General features: G+C 38.7%; 2 protein-coding genes across 4 annotated transcripts in view; both read left to right on the top strand.

Annotated features, from left to right (window-relative positions):
• The window catches only part of CDC14A (cell division cycle 14A), an 81,036-nt gene extending 64,323 nt beyond the window's left edge, over positions 1-16,713 (top strand). The window contains exons 13-16 of one of the 3 annotated variants that reach the window (XM_081325772.1): positions 4,324-4,371; positions 6,805-6,933; positions 7,674-7,905; positions 13,965-16,712. In XM_081325772.1, coding sequence (XP_081181898.1) covers positions 4,324-4,371; positions 6,805-6,933; positions 7,674-7,905; positions 13,965-13,994 — 439 coding nt within the window. In that variant the 3' untranslated portion in view covers positions 13,995-16,712. Of the gene's footprint in view, positions 1-4,323; positions 4,372-6,804; positions 6,934-7,580; positions 7,906-13,964 lie in introns of all 3 variants that reach the window. The other 2 variants (XM_081325771.1, XM_081325773.1) reach the window with 2 other exon arrangements.
• Positions 16,714-19,608: 2,895 nt separating this feature from the next.
• On the top strand, positions 19,609-20,661 carry GPR88 (G protein-coupled receptor 88; the record flags this gene model as incomplete). The annotated part of the gene is made up of 1 exon (XM_081326091.1): positions 19,609-20,661. The coding sequence occupies one exon, from the start codon at positions 19,609-19,611 to the stop codon at positions 20,659-20,661; it is 1,053 nt and encodes a 350-aa protein (XP_081182217.1).
• Positions 20,662-24,973: the final 4,312 nt, after the last annotated feature.

Raw genomic sequence — 24,973 nt, 5'->3', positions numbered from 1 at the left:
GAGTTGAACTCCACGAGTCATAAAAGAGCTAAGGTTGCCTATCCCTGATTTAGGGTATGGTTATAGCATCCTTCCACAGTACATTTATTTATTTATTTATTTTATTGGTTTTATATACCGCCCTATTCCCGAAGAACTCAGGGCGGTTTACAGGGCAAAGTTAAAAAACAATATAAGTTAAAATAGAGTTAAAATAAAATTAAATAACAATTAATAGCCCAAAAAGTTAAAAAATTAAAAATTTAAAACCCCTCAGTCCAGGCCAGATAAATCAAATAACCAGGTTTTTAGGTCCCGGGGAAACGAATGAAGGTCGGGGGCAGTCCGGAGATCCACAGGCAGATCATTCCATAGGGCAGGCGCACCCACAGAGAACGCCCTTCCCCCGGGGATCACCCGCCGGCACTCACTGACTGGCGGCACCCTAAGGAGGCCCTCCCTGTGGGAGCGCACAGGACAATGGGAAATTGATGCTGGCAGCAGGTGCTCCCTAAGATAATCCGGACCCATGCCATTTAGGGCTTTATAGGTCATCACCAGCACCTTGAATCTCACCCGGAGGGCAACCGGAAGCCAATGCAGCTCGTGGAGGAGAGGTGTTACATGGGAGTATCAGGAGACACCCATCACAACTCGCACGGCTGCATTCTGCACCAGCTGAAGCCTCCGAGTGGTCCTCAAGGGCAGCCCCATGTAGACAGCATTGCAGTAGTCTAACCGGGAGGTCACGAGCGCATGAGTGACTGTGCATAGGGCATCTCAGTCCAGATAGGGCCGCAACTGGCGCACCAGGCGGACCTGGGCAAAAGCCCCCCTGGTCACGGCTCCTATATGATCTTCCAAACTGAGCCGTGAGTCCAGGAGGACGCCCAAGTTGCGAGCCCTATCAACGGGGGGTAATACCTCACCCCCCATAGTTAACGATGGACAAAACTGGTTCATCCGAGATGCCGGTATGCACAGCCACTCAGTCTTGGCAGGACTGAGTCGAAGCCTGTTTCTCCCCATCCAAACCCAGATCGCCTCTAGGCAACGGGACATCACGTCGAGGGCATCACTGGGTTGGTTCGGGGTGGAAAGAAAAAGCATACTGATGATACCCCACCCTGAAACCACGAATGAGCTCACCCAGCGGCTTTATGTAGATGTTGAACAAGGGGGGAGAGAGGACCGACCCCTGAGGGACTCCACAAATGAGAGGCCTCAGGGCGGACCTCTGCCCTCCCATCAACACCGACTGCGAGCGGCCCAGGAGGTAGGAGGAGAACCACTGTAAAACAGTGCCCCCCACTCCCAACCCCCTGAGACGCCGCAGTAGGATACCATGGTCGATGGTATCAAAAGCCGCTGAGAGCTCTAACAGGACTAGGACAGAGGAACAACCCCTGCCCCGAGCCCACCAGAGATCATTCACCAGCGCGACCAATGCCATCTCCGTGCTGTACCTGGGCCTAAAGCCCGATTGGTACGGGTCTAGATAATCAGTTTCCTCCAGGAACAAAGGAAGCTGATGCGCCACCACGCTCTCAACAACCTTCGCTAAAAAGCGAAGGTTGGAGACCGGACGATAGTTGTTTAAAATAGGGGGGTCCAGAGCAGGCTTCTTGAGGAGGGGTCTCACCACCACCTCCTTCAAGGCAGCGGGAAAGATACCCTCCCTCAAAGAAGCAGTTATTACTGCCTGGAACCAGCCTCGTGTCTCCTCCTGAGCTGCATACACCAGCCAGGAGGGGCACGGGTCCAATAAACACGTGGTGGAACTCAGTCTCCTCATGATCCTGTCCACTTCATCCGGGGTCACAGGATCGAATTCATTCCAAATGACGTTCTCAAGACCGCTCGATTCCTCCCCGTCAGTCTCCGCCCAGTCAGAATCCAGACCGGCCCGAATCTGAGCGATCTTGTCCGCAAGATGATGACTAAACTCCTCGGCCCGCCCCTGCAAGGGCTCCCCCCTCACCTCCTGATTAAGGAGGGAGCGGGTCACTCTAAACAGGGCGGCCGGGCGATTATCTGCAGACGCGATGAGGGCAGCGAAGTAGACTTCACTGTCCTCATCGCCACGAGGTAAAACCTCGTAGCGGTTCTCAACCGCAATCGGTCAGATTCAGACTGGCTGGATCTCCAACTGCTCTCCAGACCCCGTCTCCGACGCTTCATCTCCCAGAGCTCCACAGAAAACCATGGGGCCCATTGGGATCTGCGCCGGATCAGGGGTCGCAAGGGTATAACACGGTCAAGCGCCTCGGTGGCAGCCCTTTCCCAGGCGTCCACCAAGGCGTCGGCCGGGCTGTGAGTGAGGGAGATAGGTATAGACCCAAGCGCCGTCTGTAAATTTGATCAGCTGCTAAAGCATACAAGAAGTGGCAAGTAGTTCTCGATTTATGATCATTAATTGAATGACTGTTTGAAATTATGACGTGCTTTAAAAAGCGACTTATGGCTGATCCTTGCACTCGTAATCATCACAGCGTCCCCAGAGTCAGGTGATCTAGTTTGGGCAACTGGCATGTATTTATGACGGTTGGAACATCCTGGGGTCATCTGATCATCATTTACAACCTTCCGGCAGGGGGGAAGGGGAGCAAAGTCAATGGGAGAAGCCAGATTTGCTTAACAGACATATACCCACTTAACAACTGTGGTGATTCGCTTGCAGTGGCAAAAAAAGGTTGCAAAATTGGGTGTGACTCACTTAACCATTTAGTGAGCCACTTTAGTGATAGACGTTCTGATCCCATTTGTGACTGTACGTCGAGGACTACCAATAATGACAAAAAGGGATGTATTTTGTCCATAAGATTATCAGGGAGATAAGCCTCTATTGGCAATCCTTATGACATTTCTAAGGTTGTAGCAGTCCGTTAGACTGTGGAGTACTATTTGTTTTTGTCTTTATGTTCCATGAAGGTCACCCCCCCCCACCAAAAAAAAAATCAGGCTGCATTTTTAATAAAGTTCAGAATACGTTTGGTTGCTTAATAGTCATCTTGTGGTCAGAGGCCCTAAAAGAGCAAGATGAATTGAAAGGGATGCTAGAAAAGCTTTGTAAAATTCTGAGGCAGCTGAAACGAGGCATCAGCTTCCAGATTATTGATGCATCGGTTCTGTCCCAGTAATTATGGTTCCTTCCTTTCCAGCCAAGGTTTTTATATCGGCTGATTATTTTCGCTGCAGTTGTTGATAGTTATCATTTTTTTTCAACCCAACAGAATTTTGGAAAGAAATTATACAAAGGGACTCTTGGTTCATAAACAAAACTACGAAAGATGAATGGAAAAACAGCAAAATTTACTATGGGGCGGGGGGGGGGAAGGAAAAAGTTGGCTGAAATGGTTCAGAAAAGTCTGCAGAAGAAAAGAATATAATCCTCCTGGGTGTTCCTAAGAGGAAGGCAGTTGGGCAAGGACTTGCAGATGCAATGTAGTTCTTTGATACACAAAAGAAAATGCAGATCCTCCTATAACTACTGATGAGGAGGAGGCTGGAGAGAATTCCAACTGCCATGCTCTCCATGCTTTTTCCTACCTTGCTTTTCTTCCGGTTGATAAACGATAACCGAGATGGAAAGTAAAAGTAAAAACTGAAATGATCACCTGGCAGCATATTTCCAGTGTTCAGCTAAAAGTTTTAGCCCTAATCTACTATATGTCCCTCATTTTGTTTATATGAAGGTGCTAGTGATTGAACCTGGCCATGACAACCTTGTGTGCTGTACTATTGACTTGTTACTCCTATCACTTATCCTACAGATGGGTAGTGTGTCGAACTCTGAACTCTCTACTGTACTAGCCAACAAAATGAGAGCATGGGGTGATGGGGATTGTAATTCAATTGCATGTTTGACCTTCTTCATGTTAGGATCATTGAAGAGAATCCTATTTTGAGTACCAGGTTATGTAAACGACAGTGTGCGAGCACCAAGCCTGAAGATTTTTTATTGATGGCACTGTCTTGCCAATTCCTTCCATAGGGAGATGGATTCAGCCAATTTCCAGTCTTCATGAGCAATGGTAGAAATAATTTCCTTTTAAGGAAGACATCTGCTAGATTCAGAGAGGGATCTGGGTGACACTCCAGTATTTATGTATTATTTATTTATTTATTTATTTATTTATTTATTTATTTATTTATTTATTGACATATTTACTTACTTAATTGCCTGCCCACTTGCTTGACTGCTTTTCTGAATTTGTGGGATATGTGTTTAATTTAGTGTATTAGATTGTTGGGCGAATAAATATTGGCTATATAAATTCAGTAATATATAATATATCCTTTTTACTTTGACACTTCTTATGTAAAATATTATTGACTTTTTAGGCTAGAAGATATGAAAACACACGTCAGATCCATATCCCAGCCTTTCAGGTATTTGTTTTGATTGTTTAGAAAAAAGCAAGTTCATTTATAGAAGCCTTCTGAATTTTTCCTGTTGCAATAATAATTATGTAATCATTACATATTACTAGTAATTTCTAAATATTACTAAATAGAATAGCGCTGTAGTTGTAAAAGCTGTTCACCGTGTTAAATTTGTAGATCAAAGAATGGTTTTGGAATTTGTTCTTACTAATAATATTTCATAACCTTACTAATCAGACTGTGAAATAGCAAACATTTATATTTGTGATCCCATGCAATCGTGCTTGTGGATAAACTGGGTCTATACATGTATAGCACACGACACATGTCTATTGTCTATTCTTTGAGACTTCAGTGGGCAAAAATTAAATTTTGGAAAACTATCTTACATACAGCTTCATGGCTTGATATGTAATTCTTCATAGATAAAACTATACTAATATTTAAAGCAAATTGAACTGTCTCATTGAAGCCTGATTCATATGTTGCAGTATACTAGCACTGATACATTTCCATGGGGCAAGTTACCTTTTGAAGATGTATGGGACTTTGGATTCAGTTCCAAAAAAGCATTATCTGTCACTTGCCTGCAGCTCCTTAGAGCAGCTGTCTTTTCCTGAAAACTATTGGCAGCAATTTAAAAACTAAACGTGAGGGAGACAGCCTCAAATGCCTGCCAGGAGAAAACTGCTTTGAGCTGACGCAGAAATGCCAGCATTAAGGAAGGCTAACCTGAAGGATGGGATGCAGTTTAAAGGTACAGTGGTACCTTGGTACTCAACTGCTTTGAAACTCATCGAATTTGGTACTCAATGCATTTTGACATGAAAATTTTGTCCTGGTACTCATTGTTTGTTTGGTACTTAATTGCACAAGCTAGAACTTGTCGTTGTCGGCTGCCTTGTGACTCACTACATTATTCCTTATAGGAAAAATTTGTTAAGTATTTATCATTTTTGCTACTCGTTGCACCTCCTGAAACCAATTAATGATGAGTACCAAAGATACCACTGTATAAATCAGCTTTCTCAATTGTCTGCAGATATTATGGATTTGGAGCCTGGTTAATTCAATAGCAGGTTCATTCTTTGAAATACCTCTGAAATTTCAAGTCAGAGGTGATTTTATGGAAATTGCATTGTGTGGTATAAAGCTGGATGCTACGAATCTTTGAATGATTTTCAGGGCCATCCTTTTTAGGAAGAGGTGCAGTTGGCTAACTAGAAATATAAAATATATATCTAACCACCTTCTCTATTACTAAATTCTGTTACTACAAAATTGAAAAAGCATGTCCAAACTGTTGATTTAAATCTTTAAATTCTACACATAACCTATACTTCAAGCCATTATTAATCCATTTTGAGGATCATGTGTTTCAGTTTGTTTATCCTAATTCCATTGGCATTTACACTGTGTTAGGGGTTTCCACTATTTTTCAAAGAATTTGTTACAAGATGGAGAAAAGAGAGAGGGAGATTTATTATCAACCTATTAACGGCACTTTCTCCCACCTCTTTAAATGATTTCATCCAGAACCTGAACAGCAAAGATGATTAGCAGAGCCTCGAGTGATTTTACATTCCAGAGGCAAAAATATAGGGTAGCAGTGTCTTAGTGGGGAAGACCAGTAGACAAGTCAATACAGATATTCAGAGATGGATTATTTGCCGCTAAATTTCAAACATGATTGTAATCAAAATAGTTGTCACTTTTGAAATGGATATTCAGTGATATATCTGTTAATTTTCTGATTTGGGGGGGGGCTTGCCTTGTAAAATGAAATAAAAAATAGGAAATAATTAGGGGGGAATCAAAATATTGGAATTAACATGTGCATTTGGTACTGAAAAATAATAACATCTGCAAGAGGCTGCACTTATATTTTAAGAATCTGTTTTACTATGTAGGCATCCACAATTTTAAATGAATTAATAACGTTCAAAAACAGAAATTGGGGGTGGGGGGAACATACTTATGCAATAAACCTCCATGCTGTTCACTGCTTGAAATTTGTACCCAAAGGTTCATATGTAGCTTTCTTCAAATATGAAAGACTTTTTCAGTTATATTCTTCTTTAGAGACCCCCCTGAATTAGGTCAAAATTTTATTTACAGTCCAAGACCAAACACGAGCCCTGAAAAGTACCCAAAGGATAGGAAGATCCCTTGGCATAGTGTTCTGATTCACACACAGAACTGTGCTCATAGAATAAAATATTTTCCTGTTCCTCCATGTTTTACTGTGTCCAGACATCTTTAGATCCCAATTGTAGAAGACACAATTCATCATACGCAAACCCTGAGGAAGTTGTAATATTTATTTATGTAAATATTTATATTCAGTGATCCTGGTATGAAAACTAAATGAAGGGTAGAAAAGTAAATATTGTTTCAATCATATGAACATATTTTTGCTTCCTATTGGTATATTTTCAGACTGAATACAGCAGCTCTCTCTCAAGGGTCCATATCTCCTTTGAAAGCCACCAAAGTTATGGTTTCGGCATCACCTGCAGCAAAGAGAATAAATAGACATGCTCCATCTTCAGTTCCACATTTTAAAAGGTATTTTTTTTACTCTGCTATGTCTTTTAGCTTTTGGGAAGAGGGAGTATAGGAACAAATACTGTATTTTTCCATTTGCAATTTGGGATCTCTTGTGTAAGAAATTCTGAATGTAACTTTAAATGATGTAACTTTAAATGACGTAACTTTAAATGATGTAACTTTAAATACTTGCTTCAGATACCTTAGTTTGACTATGGGAATAAGTGTCTGTGAGCACTAATAAAATTACATTCATGTCATCCCATTGATCTCATGTTAAAAGAACTACATGCATGTTTTTCAAAATAATTTCCCACATACTGGCCTACTCCAGCTTATAGAAACCTAAAGGAAATCCCCTTTAAATAACAGCTGATAAAAATAACCAGCAAGAAAAGTGTTGCATAAAGTTCCAGCATCACTGGAGATAAACATCTATGTATTTCTTCAAAGCACTGCAATTATTTTGCAACTGTTCTTTATCCTAAAATGTTCCCAATGGTTTCCCCATAAGTTACCGAAAGAATTAAGCTGTATGTTGCCCCCATTTAATATCGAGAAAGTGATTTTTCTCCCTAAGTGCCTTTTAAAGCATGTCTTGCATTGATCATCACATGTGCGTACATTTTGTGTGTCTTTTTACCCCACGTGTGTTTTCCATTCAGCTTTTCCATAAACTCCAGGTTAGCCAGTTCTCTAGGGAACCTGCATGCTGCTTCAGATGATGCTGAGAGCAAACTGACATTATCATCCTCTAGGACAGGTTATTCTGTAAGCCAACTCTCCAGTCATTTGAATGGCAGTGCACTGTTGCCTGCCGGAAATTATCATGAGCTGAACAACAACCTGTACAACAGGAGAGGCAATAGCACTACCAACCTCAACAACTATGTCAATTCTCCCAACGTCCTGGCAGAGGAGTACAACACCTTCAGATCTTTTACGGGGCTCGCTGCTTCTTCAGCAAGATACCTGAGTCGATCAATTCCTGTAAGTTCACAGTTCAGCAGCCCTTTCGGAGACCTTATAGAACTTCCCTTCAACCAAAGCTTTCTCCAAAGTTTTCTCCTAACAATTCTTAGACCTTCTTTCCTGGTCTTTTTTCTCATTTATGATCTCTTCCTCTTGCGCAACTCGTATCTTATTATCTCAAATCAAAAACCAGTCAAGCTACTTTTTGTTGTGGTTTCTGGGACACTTCGGAGGGAAAAAGATAATAGTTTCATTCTCTAATTTTTGTAGTGTCTTCCATTAGCGCACCTTCCTTTTTATATCCATTTCAGCTCACTGTAAACAAAATGCTGAAAGTGTCAGGTGTTCCTATAGGTACAAGGTTGTTGTTGGGTTTTTTTTTACATTTTTTCTAAATACATGCAAAGAGCATGGAGAGATTCAATAGGATTTTGAATTATCTAAGTTAGAAGAATTAATTACATTGTTTCCTGCCTAAGCAGGGCATTGGACTAGAAGACCTCCAAGGTCCCTGTTATTCTAATTCTAATTTCTGTAGGTACTTTTCGTTTGATAACCACTCATTCAGTGACCGTTCAAAGTTGTGACAGTGCTGAACAAGTGGTGCTTATAATCAGTCCTCAAAATTCAAAGTTCCAGGCATTTGGCAACTAGCTTATGTGATGGTTGCAGCATCCTGCTGTCATGTGATCGCCATCTGTAACCTTCCCTTCTGGCTTCACATGAGCAAAGTCACTGGAGAACCCTGCAAGGAAGGTTGCAAGTCGCTCCTGCTACCTTTTCTCCCAGGGAACTGCCTATGGAATGCGAGAGCCCAGAGATCTCATACTCCATAGTGTACTGCAGCATTCCCTCTCTAGCCCATACACACTCACACAGTGCTGCAGCTCACCTCACTTCATAGTACTCACCTGCCCACTGGATTCTTCGCAAGCCATCCAGGACTCATGACTTCCAGCCAGCTTCCCCAGTGACTATGCTTGTGGAAAGCTGGCAGGAAGTCACAACCATATAAGTCCTTGCTTAATGACCCACGATATTTACTTAACAGCAGTGAGAACCGCCACAGCCGCCATCACTTGGTGATATGGCCTCATGATATTGCACTTCATGACTGCATTGCTTAATGATGGACATTCCAGTCCAAATGACTGTCATGAGGTCAGGATTACCTATTACCTGTAAGATAATAGGCCACAAAGGGGAAAAATCAGTATTGGTTCTCAGTCTACTCTAAATTTAGTCTTATGTTCTTGTTTAGAATATATATTTCCTCTGTGTGAATGAAATGGATAAATAAGTACATCTGACTACCATCACCATTTTACATAACTTTAAAAAAATGCCAAAAAACTGGTATCCTAAGATATAATTTAAGCCATTTGTGTAGAACTATTATCTCCTCTGCAAAAGCCTTTGTTGCAACAGCAAGGAATTATAGTATTTCCAACTTCAGCTGTTGTCTACCTACTTGAACTTGTAAGATTTATCTCTTAGAAGATCAATTTTTGAATGTAGTATGAAAGTAAAGAACTAAGCCATTTATTTTATTTATTTTACTGGTCAATATGAGTTCATTTTGTTGAGAGCATCTGGCATATACCACTCTGTTTTAAAAAGAATTCTTGAAAATATTTTTTCTGATGAAATAATATATTGCACAAATTTGAAACTAAACTACGGTAATCTCAGGATTTTATTTTAAAATAAGTTCATTCCAGTCACCACTAAAAAACAACAACAGAACAAGTATGTTTTCCATACCTGAAAATTGTTCTTATAATTAAATACCATCAGAAAGCACCATGTGATCATTGTCATCCTTATTGGGACTCCTCACATGTGGGTAGCCAGGTGTTATTCTTTGGGGTTCAGATCCTCTGCTGGAAATTGAATACATGGATTTTTGCCAGTCAGGTGACCTCATGCAATACATTAGCTTTAGGAGCTATCCAGGCCCTGCAATTCAGTGGTTGTAAGAAGGAATACCTACAAGCTGTCAGAATGGTGTGTGTGTGTTTGTGTGTGTGTATACACACACACACACACACACACACACACACACACACGGGATTTGTCTACTTTTATACAGTATGTGTCCTATGTGGTGTTCTCAGTTACCTTGACCACCAGGAGGCACCATGTGACCAGTTTTGTTCTTGTTTACATCTTTCTGCTCAGAGAGCTTAAAGACACAGTATGTACCATTCTGTATTATAAAAATACATTTCTGCAGCATAGTACATAAAATGTAAGTTATTTTTGGAAGATAAGAGCATGTTAAAAATAGAAAGTTCTTCATAACTTAGATCACAGTTGTTTTGTTAGAATATTACACATTAAGAGAAATCCAGGAAACATCCCGAATGTTTGAAAAGTTAGAACAATATAAAGAGAAAATCTATTCAAACATAAATATAAAAGATAACATATTGCAGTGGTTCCTTGTGAAATGAAGTGGATCAGACCAATATTTATCTACCCCAAAACATCTAGCTTGGACTTCATAGTGTTCATAGTTTCAGCGCATTAAATATTTGTTTCTAGTCTAAAAGGTGGTGGTAACTTTATTGTTATTATGAGCCATGGTGGTGCAGTGGTTAGTATGCAGTACTACAGGCTACTTCTGCTGGCGGCCTGCAATTCGGCAGTTTGATCCTCATGGGCTCAAGGTTGACTCAGCCTTCCATCCTTCCGAGGTTGGTAAAATGAGGAGCCAGATTGCTGGGGGTAATAAGCTGACTCTGCTTCGAGAGGGCTGAAAAGCACTGTGAAGCAGTATATAAGTCTATGTGCTATTGCTATTATTCAGTGTCATTAAGTTCCATCCACTCTCTTACTCTAAGTAGTTGCTACCAGTAGTAAGAAATGGGATTGTATAAATCCATCATAGTTTTGAGAAGTGTGAGAAGAAGATATCTGTTGACTGAAATGGTCTTTACCTGCTTTCCTGAGCAAAGGGATGCTGAAAGACATAGATGCTGGCTATAAATACTACATTTGCTGCTGGGTTTGCTGAGAAGTGTTTAGTTCACAGTGATATATTTATATAGCTGGAAATATCAAAATACAGTGCTTTTTTGTAAGAAAAAAAGGTGCCAGAACTCAGCCCCCCCCCCGAGCCGGACTGCCATACTACGGCGGATGGAATGGGTGGGGTAGGTCTAGTCCCCCTCCGCCATTTCAGAGTCAAGATGGAGTGATGGTGAACAGATTTTTTTTTCACGAGAAGTTGGAAGGTCTGACTGAACTTTTTTTAGCCCCATAAACTCCATTGAAAAAAGGTGCCAGAATGTTGTTCCGGTGCGTTCTACGACAAACAAAGCACTGTCAAAATAATAATATTTTGGTTTAATAAATATAACATGGCACACACATAGATAATAAACGGAGACATGTTGCTTTATATAAATTAAAATGCATACTTGACATGGTGTAATTGCAGTAGAAAATCAGATTTAGGTTTATACATATTAGCAGAAAAATTGAAAACAAATGAGTAAACTATCAGAGTGAATTTAACCATAAGGGCCAATTTTGTCTTATGTTTGAAAATACCAGTATTGATTGAATTAAAAAAGAGTTGTCATGTAAAGTCACAACCAAATTTGAAGACCATCAACCTTTCACTCTCTTCATCGAAGTAAAACTTCAATTCCATAAAAATATTTCTGAAAATATATATTGAAGTTCATTATTATTGTTTCTGTTATTGCTCTGAAGAAGAAAAGGACAGCCTTTTATAGTTCATAACAGATCAAGATAGAACAGAACATTCTATCTTGACAGAAAAAGATGCAACAGAATATTCTATTTTAGACAATGAATGATTCAATAAAATTGATATTTGATATTTGAAGTACTCCTTAGTTACTCGGTATAAGTGTACATATTTACACTTGTGATATATTGCTATTTTCTTTTGTGAAAAGGCACAAAGAGGTTATAATACTGAGAAAAGGTGCCTCCATAAAATTTCTATCTTAAAAATGAAAAAAACAAAACCCAATAGTAATACATGTGACTGACTTAGAGAAAGCTTTAACAGCCTCAGTGGAATAAAATGTGCGGATTTGAATAATAAATGTAAATAATAAGTATATGACCTTCGTTCGTTTCGCCGGGACCTAAAAACCTGGTTATTTGATTTATCTGGCCTGGACTGAGGGGTTTTAAATTTTTAAATTTTTAACTTTTGGGGCTATTAATTGTTATTTAATTTAATTTTAACTTTATTTTAACTTATATTATTTTTAACTTATATTGTTATAAGTTATATATTTAACTTATTATATTTAACTTATATTGTTTTTAACTTTGCCCTGTAAACCGCCCTGAGTCCTTCGGGAATAGGGCGGTATATAAAACCAATTAAATAAATAAATAAATAACTGACATTTCTTTCACATGGATGAAAAACAGAAAAAGTAGACTAGAAACCCTGCTAGGAAGCATTTTTCCTATTACCCATGCTTTTTTCTGATTTTTAAAATCTCTGTTGACTTGTATAAAATAGGTAGACATACTGTGTTCAAACAAGGATGTTTCCTAATGTTGCTGAGTATACACGACATGCATTTTTAAACCAGCCCTATGATTTTGATTGTACTGGATTTATAGTACCTGGTTTATTTCTCAAAACTTAATTCGAAAACTTCATTCTGACAAATCAGTGTGTTTTTTCAGCTTAAATAATTAGGTAACACTGTTAAAATATACTTGAGTATTCACAATTGAAGTTTTACTTCATTAAGCCAATTCTGTTATACAAGTGTACTAATTTGCATGCTATTTTTGCATATGTACTGGCTTTGTAAGGTCACCCAGGCAATCTAGTGAAGTCTATCATTTGCTGGCATATGAGGGGAGGAGTTTCTTCCAGTTTCTTTAACTGGAAATAAGTCCAGTTGTCTTTACTGGAAGTTATTACCAGGTAAATGAGCTTATTATTGAAAAATACAGAAATCAGATAGATTCCATGCCACACTACCACTAGAGAGACAAAAGTAAGCTGAAAATTACTTTCTCTTTGTAGAGAAAATATTAGCAGTTGAACCAATATTTGTTACAGATATCAGCAGACAGAAGCACAAATTATTAGAAATTAGATTTCACGGCAAGCTTTAAATTCTACTAATTTTCTACCTGTCCCTCTTACTGTTGCTTACATTAACTATATCTTCATTTTTATTTCTTCCTCCATTTTCTTCTCTCAAATATATATAAAGTGTGTCATCATCTTTTAAAATGTATTCCTGCTTGATTCATATTTGAACAAAATGAAACTGAAGAATACTTTCCTTATTGAAGCTGAAATGAATGTAATTAAGATACAATAAGATTTTCTGTACAGGAGTAGATTTTAGAGATAATTAGGACTCTGCCCTATGTTTTAAAGCACTTGAAAGCAAAGGCAGCTAGAATGTTCTTAATTAACAAAGACAAAATATAAAGAACTATTGAATGCCCAGTTTCTGCACAACTATTGTCTTATCACTTAAAAAAATAGTTTTATAAGGTTACCCAAATATTCTGTTCTCTTCCATATATCTTTATTTGAATTTTCATAACCAGAAAAAGTGCTTATTACAATATTTACAAATATTTGTAGGTTGCTTTCTAAACCTGGAGGTAAAATGAATAGGAACTGTTATTCTGTTAAGAAATAAAATTCTTAATTTGTGAGCCAAGGTATCTTTTCTTCAGCTCTTACTGTTGTTTTTTGCTTTCTGAAGAGAAGGTTACGTCACTGCTCCAGGCTTACATCTAACAGGAAGGCAAAAGCCTTACAGAAGAGTGGAATAGGGAATAATTCATTTGTCTAAAAAGATGTATATTTTAGCTACAGTTTTCAACTGGGGTTAGTTTCAGGTTAGTGATTTACAGCTTCTGGGCCCCTCATGTGAGTTTTTGTTATGTTATAAGAAGAGTACACTTGGATGTATGTGTCTTAAATTCTCTAAAGCTGTTTTTTTTGTTTGTGACAGCAAATGTCTGATTTTTAAAAAGTTCATATGATTGAAATTGAAGTACTTTTAACTGAATCTTAATACCAGCTTTTGTTTTTACCTACACAGTCCCTTCAGTCTGAATATGTTCAGTACTAAAGCCTTACTGCTTCGGTGAAAGCTGGACATCTCTTAAAAATCATTTTTCTTCAAAGAGGAAGAATGTTGAAGCAGACACTTCACTGGAGAAATACTTCTTCATACATGATTAGAACTTAACCCCCAACTCTTTGCATAATCAGGGACTTCAGTAGTGACTACTGCAAATATGTTGTAATTGAACTTCTGAATATTACAATTTTGTGTACAGATCAAGATTTTAATATTGAGAATACTTCTAATGAACTGTAGCAATAGCAATTTATAATGATGGTTCTGGGTTCAGTATTATAATGTATATGTATTGAGTAAAAGATGTGTGTCCATGTGTACACAAAAACATGCATATTGTATAAAAATAGAGTATATTTTGTTTTAGAAATCAAGGTGGGGTGGTGTTTTTTTTACCAAAAATGTGTATTTTTCAAATATTGTTTTATACTTCAAACGTGAGCCAAGATCCAGAGAAACATGTCCATCTGCAGTCATCCTGGGCAAGCATGGCTGATAGTACTTCACAACTTGTGAGTGTGACTCCAGAGACCCCAACCATCTGCTCAATTATGTCTGCAGATTTGGAAGCAGAATTGTTCATCTCTTGATCCTGGCTATACCAATCCTGCTACTTGTTGGCTTTATTGTATCTGTCTATCACTGTGCTTTAGGTTTATGAATTTTACTAGTGAAAAACAAATATATTTGTCATACCACTTTTTAATTTCAAACGCTGATGTTTAAAATGTTCATTTTTAAAGGTCTGCAGGAAGTCTGTAACAGACTTGCCTTAGCATCTTTAATTACAAAGAGAAACTAAGTTTAATTAAAACCTGTATCTCTTAATAATTGGGCTCTATAATTTGTTTGTCAAAGGATTTTATTTCTTGTGTTTTCCTTTCTGTATAGCTTTGTCTAAAAGTTGTATAATGTTACAACATGAGAAAAAGGTTGTCATAGCAGAGAAGATTTAATATACTGATTGAATTTGTGAGACTACAATGTCATCTGATTTTCATTGGGTTATTCAGTGAAATAAGACAGACAGCTTTTCTTTTTCTTATACATTGAGACCAAGAGGCAGGAAGTCTTTCACTCACATTTTAATTATAGATTGTAAGAACATTTTTAAAGCTGTATATCCCTCCTTATTTTCCACTATTTTTTATACATTCAACCATACTATCAATATTATTCTTTGCAAATGCTGCGAAGCTTAGTGGCTAATGTAATCTTGAACATTTAATTCCCAGTTCATTTGAAAGCAGAGGAGAATGGGCCATGAGCTGCAAATAGTCTCCAGTCCCATTTTTGTTCCCCAAGAACACCCCCACTTTGAGAGTAAAATGACAATTTTCAACTACTTAATTTTTGGGGGCGGGGCTGTCAGTTTGAGAAATAAGGAACAGAATATGTCCATCAAGCTTTTATAAGGTTTTGCACTTCTTTCTTGTTCCAAAGGTCCTTTTTCACAAGGCAACTGGACTTTCTTGTTTTTCTCTGAAGAAAAAAAAAAAGTCTGTCTTTTCTTCCTTGTTCCTAAGTTTCCTTCTCATTATTTGTTCTAATGATCTCACCATGTCACTGGCTAAGAGGCCTTGAGGTCCTAAATGGCAAAATATAAAGAAAATTGAAGTACGGCCCTCTGACTGTAAAACCTTATCTGCCTCTATTCACAATTTATTTTTGAAACTGCATTGTCTTGGGTCTGTAGTACTAATTTAGTGCCATTCTGGATGCGCTAATTGATAACATTCACATACCATTTGTATTATGATTACAAGAATGCTCCCCTATTAATGGCTACCAAGGAAAGAATATTTTTTTTACGCATGTTATGCCGCCATTCCACTCTTCCTTGTGCAAACTATATTAACCCTGGATCCTGTGGTTAGTCAAAATACTCTTATTTAATCTAAAAAAAGAAATTATCATTCTTTGTTTTATAACAGGTTAGTATGATAAAATACATTCTCATGTTTAATGTAATGGTTTGTTCTGAATCTGGCAACTTTGGCTTCCAAGATGGAACAAAATGCACAGTTCCAGTTAACTGGAAGTTTGCTAATTTGATGAATCACATCAAGGGGAAGATCAAAGGCTGATAGATTATTTCATATTAACTAACAATGATTGGTATTTAAATATTTGAGGGAAATATGTAGTTCCAATTATGATGGGTAAATTTTTGGTGTTTTGTGTTTTGTTGTCAGCTGCTTTAATTACTGAATGCAATATTTTATCAAATGTACATCAAATGTACTATATATGAGTGAATAATAGGCAAATTCTAAGGTAATTCTACCTCTAAAATTTGACATGTATTTTGTTATTAAACTACTTATGAGACAGATGTATTATTTTTCCAATGTAGAAATATAAATGCTAATGAATGTCAGAATTATGCATAGGTTTATCCTTTATTTTAATCAGATATTATGAAATACAATACTATTGTTAATACCAGCACTTTGTTGTCTCGTTATTGACATGCTTGAACCATGGTCCTTCTTGATCTCGTCTGTTATTTTTTTATCTCTACTAGGAATAACCTTCAGCATATAGAATGTTTCCTTATAGAGAACAGCATTAGAGTGGTTAAACAAAGATACAGAGTGGTTTTTTTGAACTGGAGAAAAAGTTGAAAGCAAGGCGGATTATAGAGCAAAACCATTTTTAATTAGATTTGAATATAAAATTTAGTTTTTAAAAAATGATTGAATTGGTAAGCAGTATTAATGGTGCTTTCTTATTTCAGTGTGGTCATAGTCTCTGAACTTTGTTATCTGTATTTTATTTAAAAGATTCCATTTTATATTTTCTCATGAAATGCAGTTATTCTCACTTTCTTATAAAACATTTGGAACTATTAATGCTTATTTTTATATCAGAGTAATAAAAATTTACTTCTGTTCTTCAAATACATTTGTTGCCAGTCTCTACACAACAATTTGTAAATTGAGTTCCTATGTAATCATTTTTTTAAAAAATTGGGTAAGATTAAGGTAGCATTTAAAATCTTTATCTAATTATTTCTGTAAGACTATGTGTACATCGCCATTACAAATCAATAATTTGCAGTCTGTGTTACTGAATACCTAGATAAACAGAAAATAGTTCAGAAAACATGACCATGCTGCTTAGCAATGGCAGTTCCAGCAACTCCAGTTGCCATTGTTAAGTGAGCACTATGCAGGTAGTTAAGCAAGGATCTCATATGACCATGACTTGCAACATTCTGCTGACTTCCTGATTGACTTTGCTTATGGAAAACCAGCAGGGAAAGTCTCAAATCACAATCAATGTGACCATGGGGATGTTGCAACAGCTGTACGTACAAGGACCAGTCATAATTTTCATTGATTCAATGCCATCATAAATTGGAATGATCACTGGATGAGTGGTCATTAAACAAGCCCAAGGCCTCCATCCCATGCCTATTCCAGGCTACAGCCAAGGCTGTGCCAAATTGCTCACCAGATCCTCAGGGAAAATCCCAGGCTCCGTCTAGAACCCCAAATGGTCTTTAAATTGTCTGGGATGGGCCAATCCAGCATACCCTGTCTTCCCTAGAGAGTTGGTGACATCAAGTTGGAAGAATTCTGTCCACAGGAATGGACTGATGTTAATATTCTCCAATGACACATCACACCATAATTGCTGTGTGAAAAAAGTAGATTAATTATTAAGAGTGCAACTCCTGGTATATGTCAAGCCTTTGATTACTTGGAACAGATGCCTGATTGTCAGGGTGGCCATGAGCCCTAAGCTGCTATGGACTCAATATCCCCTGGAGCAGGGTTCTTCAAACCTGGCCCTTTTATGACTTGTGGACTTCAACTCTCAGAATTCCTCAGCCAGCATACCTGGCTGAAGAATTCTGGGAGTTGAAATCCACAAGTCATAAAAGGGCCAAGTTTGAAGAACCCTGCCCTGGAGGCATATTAAAATCCCTGAGAGCTACTATCCTTATAGAGTCCACCACCAACTCAGTAATGGAATCCTGCAGCTCCAACAGGAAAGATGCTATGCAGCAAGGATGGCAGTACACCAGGAGTAGTCCCAACTGTTCTCTAAAACCTGAGTTCATCTAGAAGGTCTCATATCCAGTTAGATCAGGGGTGGTGATCTATGGCCCTTTTATGACTTGTGGACTTCAACTCCCAGAATTCCTGAACCAGCATGGTTGGCTCAGGAATTCTGAGAGCTGAAGTCCACAAGTCACGAAGGGGCCATAGTTCCCCACCGCTGAGTTACACCCTTCACTCCCATCTAGTACTACTGACAACCAGGTTTTCACTACAGTTACTTTCCTTGATTTTTATTTTCTTGAAAATGATGGAACAGGCTGCAGGGAAGTTAGGACAGCTACGAGTGAAAGAATATATCGGTCAAATTTAGTTACTCATTTCTGTATTTGTAGTTTCGATTTGTTTCATTTCCATACAGGTTTCAAAATTGGGATCAAAATGGCACATATTTTCCTGCAAATTAATAATACATTACACAAAATTTCAAACATCTACATTTGGAAAGTTGTATAATATATTAATTTTACACACGACATTACCTAGCGAAGAGGGGATTATATTAGCAGGCCAGCTCAGTAACATAACAATCCTTGTTGCCAAGGAGCAGGAAGCATGTAATCAAAGCAAGGTTTGAATATTGCAATTAAGACATGCTCTAAAATTAGGTCATATATTTTGAAAATGGTAGAAGCATCAAACCTTTTCTCACCATAAAACAAACCTAGGCTTAAGAATATGTGTAAGCAAGAGTTTCTGTACAGCTTGGGCTGAACATCAGTGGTAGGAGGAGGGCAGAGAACAGAAGTACCATCTCAAACAAAAGGTGACTCAGGAACCACAGTGGGTGGAGGGAGGGGTAGGGGGAGAAATATCAATTTCTGCAACAGCTGCCTTTTCAAAACAAGTTGGATTTTCTTTTCACTCCCCTTCTCCCTCCTATAATCTCTGAATAATTCATAAAGATCAGACGCAGAAGCACTACATTCTCCTAGTGCTGATAGATACAGCAAGCATTTTGAAAAGCTCAAGAGAGAGCGCCACATCGTCAGATGCACTGCTCAGACCTTTTAGAATTTCTGGTATTTCTTTTCCTTCGTTGAGGAATGCTCTTCGTCTTCCAGTCTTAGGATGCTCATTGCTACCATAGAAGTTCCTGGGCATCTAGAAAGGCATCTATGTGGTTGAATTACTTTTCGCTCTGGATTTATTATTATTATTATTTGCTTATTCGCAACTGCTACACTTCACCCAGACTACATCTTTTTGGATCTCATTGCTAGTTCAGACAGCGCTGCATCTTCCTCACTTTATTTTCTGAATCCCATATATGCTTTTTTGAGTCTTGCTTACAGTCGGCACCAAATCTGGAATGCTCGGGGAGTTTTATAGATTTCTCTGGGATCCAGTTTGTCTGCTTCTCTTAGATATTATCTGCATGCTTTGGGATGCCTTCGACTTTTCCATCTTTGGCTGTCTGTTGTGTATAGTCTTGTAGACATGTCTTAGTTTCTGAATTATCACCTCTAGAATCAAGCAGGGAATATGTTTGTTTGGAGGTTCGAGACAGTTTAACTTCTCTCTGCAACAAGATGGTCAACACTTCTTCCTTCTCCTCTTCCCGGAGCTCCAGACCCCTACAACTGTTCCTTTGTCATGAAGACTCCCTAGGAACTAGGCTGCCTTTGTCTCTACTCTATCTGTTGTTGGCTATCTCTGGAACTTTATCCAACTTCATGGTTATTTATATGGTCTTCACTTCCAGAAAGCTGCATATCATCAGCAATGCTTTCATTGTGAATGGTTGTATCGCTGACCTAAGTGTGTGTGGTTTTTGGATGCCACAAGAAGCAATGCAGGGATTGCTACCTTCTGGTTCCTCTACGGCTCATTCAGAAAGCTACCGCTTACTCCGGATGAGTCTTGTTGCTCTTGGGCTGTTTGTTTCATTACTTTCCCACCTCTTGGTGGCCCTCAACCGGTACGTGCTCATCACCAAACCACACATCATATACCAGACTGTTTATCAGAGGAAGCATACTACTTGGATGATAGGTTTCACCTGGCTATTTGCTCTTCTCCTTGCCTTGGTTCCACCAGGATTGGAAAGATGGCAACCAATCCAGCAAGAGTCTAAAAATGCCACCAGTAACAACACTGCTAACTATGCAAGTTTAGCAATAGCCCTTGCGATTCTCAGCCAGACAGTTCTCCTGCTCCATTGCTACATGAGGATTGTGAAGCGGGTTCAAGGTAGCATCAAACGGGTTAGTGTCCTTGACTTCCATCTGCTGCAACAGATGCCCTTTCTGAATACTACTGGCCAACCTCCCCGTCGGGCCCAGCGCCATTTGAGCAGCATCTCTGTGTTGCTCCTTTGTCTGATATTCCTCCTGGCAACCCAACCACTGGTGTGGGTAAGCCTCCTGAGCTTTTTCTTTCAGCCTGCCCCCCGGGGGCTGCAGTTATCCAGCTGGCTCCTTTTCTGTTCTCTCTCTGCCTTCAACCCACTGCTCTATACTTGGAAGAATGAAGAATTTCGGCGTTGCTTGCGCCTAATGCTACATGGAAGAGAAAGTACAACTGTAGCAGTAGCTGCAGCAGAAGCCTCTACAAGTCTTCCGATGGTGTCTCCTCCAACCTGAGGGCCGTTACAGATCAGCACCAAGTTAGAACGCACAGGGAGCTTAAAACCTCAGTGATCACCAAAGAAAACCTACAGCGCCCTTGAATGAAAAAGTACTAGAGGGAAGCTGCAATTGGAAATGACTCACTGAAAGGAAGACTTCAACTCCGTAAGGAGAAGCTTTTTATTTAGGAGAAGCTTCTTTAGATAGGCTTGTCACTGTGGGGGAAAAGTGTATGTATTTGTAACAAAGTACATTACTGTGTGCAATTTTACAGGAGCTCACTGTACACAAGCTAAAGCAAGCATATTGTACCACTTTGTACCATTCAAATGGCTTATAAATGTCTTAACGATAAACAAGTATGGGGTTTGGGATGTATGTGTATGTGCCTGTGTGTTTTGTTTTGGTAAGAAAATATATGCACTCCTTTCTTGGTTAAACAGTCCTCCAAAGTATTAAGGTGAACCAAAGGAATTGCCCTTGCATGGAGATAATGCTGATAGATAATAATGAAAAGGATCCCAGGATAAATGTCTAGCATCTCCACATTGCACCCCAGCAATAGAATTAGAAGAAGAGAAAAGACAAAAACCTGCACTTGTGACCTACACAAGTTGTTGCCAGACAGGTCCTTGACTTCAAGGCTTCCTTCTGTATTGAAAGTATGCATGAGAATTGGATGGTGGGAAATCCTGTATATTTTTATCATTAACAGCATAGTAGTCTTGATTTTTAGCATAGGGCTTATCCTTGTAATAAGCTTAGAGCAGGGGTGTCAAACTCACAATCTCACGTGACGTGTCGCAATGTATCGCGACTTTTTTTCTCTTGACAGCAATGGGGTGGGCGCAGTTTTGCCATGACACATCCAGCCCATGAGCCAGCAGTTTGACACCCCTGGCTTAGAACAAGGGCCTCTAAACTTGGCAACTTTAAGACTAGTGGATTTTTTTTTAAATTCCATTTATATCCCGCCCTTCTCCGAAGACTCAGGGCGGCTTACAAGCTTAGCAGTAGCCTTCATTCTATGTATATGCCTGCTCATTAGGGCTTTCACACACACCCAAGCGGCATTATTACAAAATCAGCTTAATTGCCCCCAACAATCTGGGTCCTCATTTTACCTACCTCGGAAGGATGGAAGGCTGAGTCAACCTTGAGCCTGGTGGGATGCGAACCTGCACTACTTAAGGAGGCATTAGCCCACTGCTCCACCAAGGCTCTGGGATTTGAACTCCCAGAATTCCCAACTCAGCATAGAGAATGAATTCTGGGAAATTGAAGCCAACAAGTCTTAAAGTTTTCAAGTATGGTGACCCTTGAGCTAGAGGGTGAGTGACAGAGTGAAGCTGAGACGGCACTTGCGGTATCATGCAGACTTGGGGAAGCGGCTGGCTTAATATGGCTGAGCTACATTTTTAGGCCTCTCACTTCATTGCCTGTGGTCATCTGACTGCTGGGAAGTAAATTTCAGGAAGTGAATGGAGACCCTAGTCTGATATCTCACAAGCTTCCCATAAGGCTATGTTTAAGATCGTCTGCACGGCTATGAGTACTTGTATAGACAAGGAAAGATACAAAGAATGAAGGAGAATAACTGTAATTTAAGGAGTCTTTGGGTTTGAGTCTATGAGCAGATAGATATCTAAGGGCCTCCTCAAGCTTCAAGAAGCTGTTTTGTGGGGTCTGCTTTTTATTATTTTTCTCCCTGTTTTTAATCTGCACTACTTTTGCAACTCTTGAAATTCTCCCAGGCTTATTTAAACTGTGCTTGGACGTAGTCTTATGCTTAGATTATGTTATTTGTATGTAAGAATAGGTACTCAGACAAAGTATTCACAGATGGTATTTCGATTTAACTAAGACAAGAAATTACAACGATAATCTTCTCTCCTATTCACTGTTTTGAAGCTGTATCAATTTCTATGGAACTAATTATCAAAAAAGTAATCTCAGCTCAAAGTATTCATTGTTAAAAGTTAAATGCATTATTCTTTTTCCATTATATACCATTTTAAAAGTTATTACCATATTTTAACTCTGTTGAAACAAATTTCCTTAATATTTTACAGGATTTAAGCAATTAAATATAACTTCATAAAAATACTTAGATATGTCTATAGTTTTCTAATTAGATCCAGATAACTGCTGTCTGTATCTTACAAAAAATGGAGCACTGAGATTTAATTTATTACTGCTCCAGTAAAATATTCTTGACCAAAAAGAACATTCAAAAGGTGTTTGATTTAGGCAAAGCTGGTCTGGGACGATACTTTTCTTGTGACACATCTTGGATGCACAACTAATAGTCATAGACCAAATCTTTCTCTGTGATAAATTGTATCTGACCAATGGAAGCCCTTTTAAATTTTAACTCAACAGTGATACATTTGCTTTTTCTTAAAAGTGAAGCATAAGTTAAGTGTCATTTTTTTAAAAAAAATGACATTTAACTTATGCTTCACTTTTAAGAAAAAAAGGGTATATTTATTTATGAGAAGAGACACAACTCAACCTCACATGCCAATATTACAGCATGTTTATATGCTCTTCCACAGATTAACTCGAAGTCATTTTGTTGTAACTTCAGTCTTGTATTTTTGTTGAGCTCTCAGGAGATGGAATTGTGTGACAAATATACTTTTTGTTTCTTATTCACTATGTGGAAAAGAGATGGCTTTTGAATCTAGACCTATAGCCCAGGTCTAATCCTAACGCTTGGAATGACCATCTGGTTGATTACTTTCATCCTATGATTCAGAATATCAGTCCTTACATAGAGCATACTATTTTTGTAGGTTCAAATCACCTACTACTTCTTTTCTTCTTTCCTTACCTGAAATTTTCCATCTTGCCTTAACATTTCCCTCCTCCTCCAGAATAGGAAGACAAGGAATATTTGACAGAAGGTAGGCTGCAAAATTAAGCCTCTTGTGGGATATGCTATGAATTACTGTAAAGTAACCCTGTCTTATGTATTTCTGTTTCTGCTATTGTCAAAGATCTAAAAGGAAAAGTATTTAGTGACTATGACATTTTTCAGTACTATTCAGTACTGTTTTAAACAAAATGTACATCTTGAAAGTTTGCTGTGTATGTGCAAATAATTTTTGGGAATCAAAATTTGGGGGCAATCTTAACTTTGCCTACCAGCTTTTGTGATGTAAGGAGAAGCTAGGGTAGTAGCAGAGACTGTTATTAAAAATCTCAGAAGCCTTGTATTACAATTTTCTGAAAAAATAAGGGACCTCTATTTATATTGCAGCCTCCTTTATAACAATGCCATTTGCACAGCAAACTGCAACAATAAGATGAAAACTCTAAATTGTAATTTATCAAGTTAATGTTTTTTAAGAGTTCAGAAAGAGAAAGAAATATGTTTGGAAACCCAAGAACACTTTCTATAGGGGTTGAAAAAAAATCTTCAGGGTCCAGTTCAAGCTGGGAATAAACAAAATGGAGACTGCTTAGGAAAGAAAGTCCAGTTTATTTAGTTGCCGGAAACTTCAGTGACAGCAGCATGTTTCTTGGGTGGCTGACAAAATGGAGCTGGGAGAGGTGGGTTTTTATACCTTTTGGGGCTTTTGTATTTGGAATTGTTTCTGTTCCTGTGGCATTGTATTTGAAGCTCTTCCCATTCCTGTGCAATGAACTTTGACCTGGGGTTCAGTGTGCCCTTTTGGTATTCTAATGGTGGTGGGTTAATCCTCCTAAAGGTCATGTTCCTTGGAGACTTTGTTTTCCTAATCCCATCAGCTCAACCCTTTTCTGGGGCACTTTGCTTATGAATAGGTGGCCCAGTCTTTCTGAATAGGATTATCAAATCTGCATTTCTACAGAGCTGGCCTGCTAAGTTTCTGCTTGGGGGAGAGGGAGAAGTTTCTGCCTTTTAAGATTTTTTCCCCATTATTCCTTTGGGAAATATAATATTCTGCCTTTTTAATATCCCCCAAAATATTTCCTTCTCTAGGGAAGGGGGGCTGCTGACTTTGAGGAAAGGCCTCAAAGTTTTCTGCTTAGAAATTCCTCAACAGACAGCCATAGCCAAATACAGTCCCATTGGAAATACAGGCAGACCCCCCACTTCCCACAGGATTTTGCTCTTTAAATTTTGCTTATAACTTGCTCAGGAACCTGTGAAAGAATATAGGGCAGTTCTCACCTGGACTGAATGGCAAGAGATGCTTTGATACATGTTAACAGAGAAATGCTCCATGCTGATAGTGGGAGATCTACAGTTAGAATCCCAACAAGGGTAACAGAGTTATTAGGAAAGGGAAGTTCAGTCCTCAAACAAGAAATATAAACTCTTCATTGGCAAATATCT

This window comes from Vipera berus (genome assembly GCF_964194415.1).
Source record: "Vipera berus genome assembly, chromosome: 3".
Taxonomy (NCBI): Eukaryota; Metazoa; Chordata; class Lepidosauria; order Squamata; family Viperidae; genus Vipera; species Vipera berus.
The sequence above is the reverse complement of the archived record's forward strand: the minus strand, read 5'-3'. Positions and strand labels throughout refer to the sequence as shown.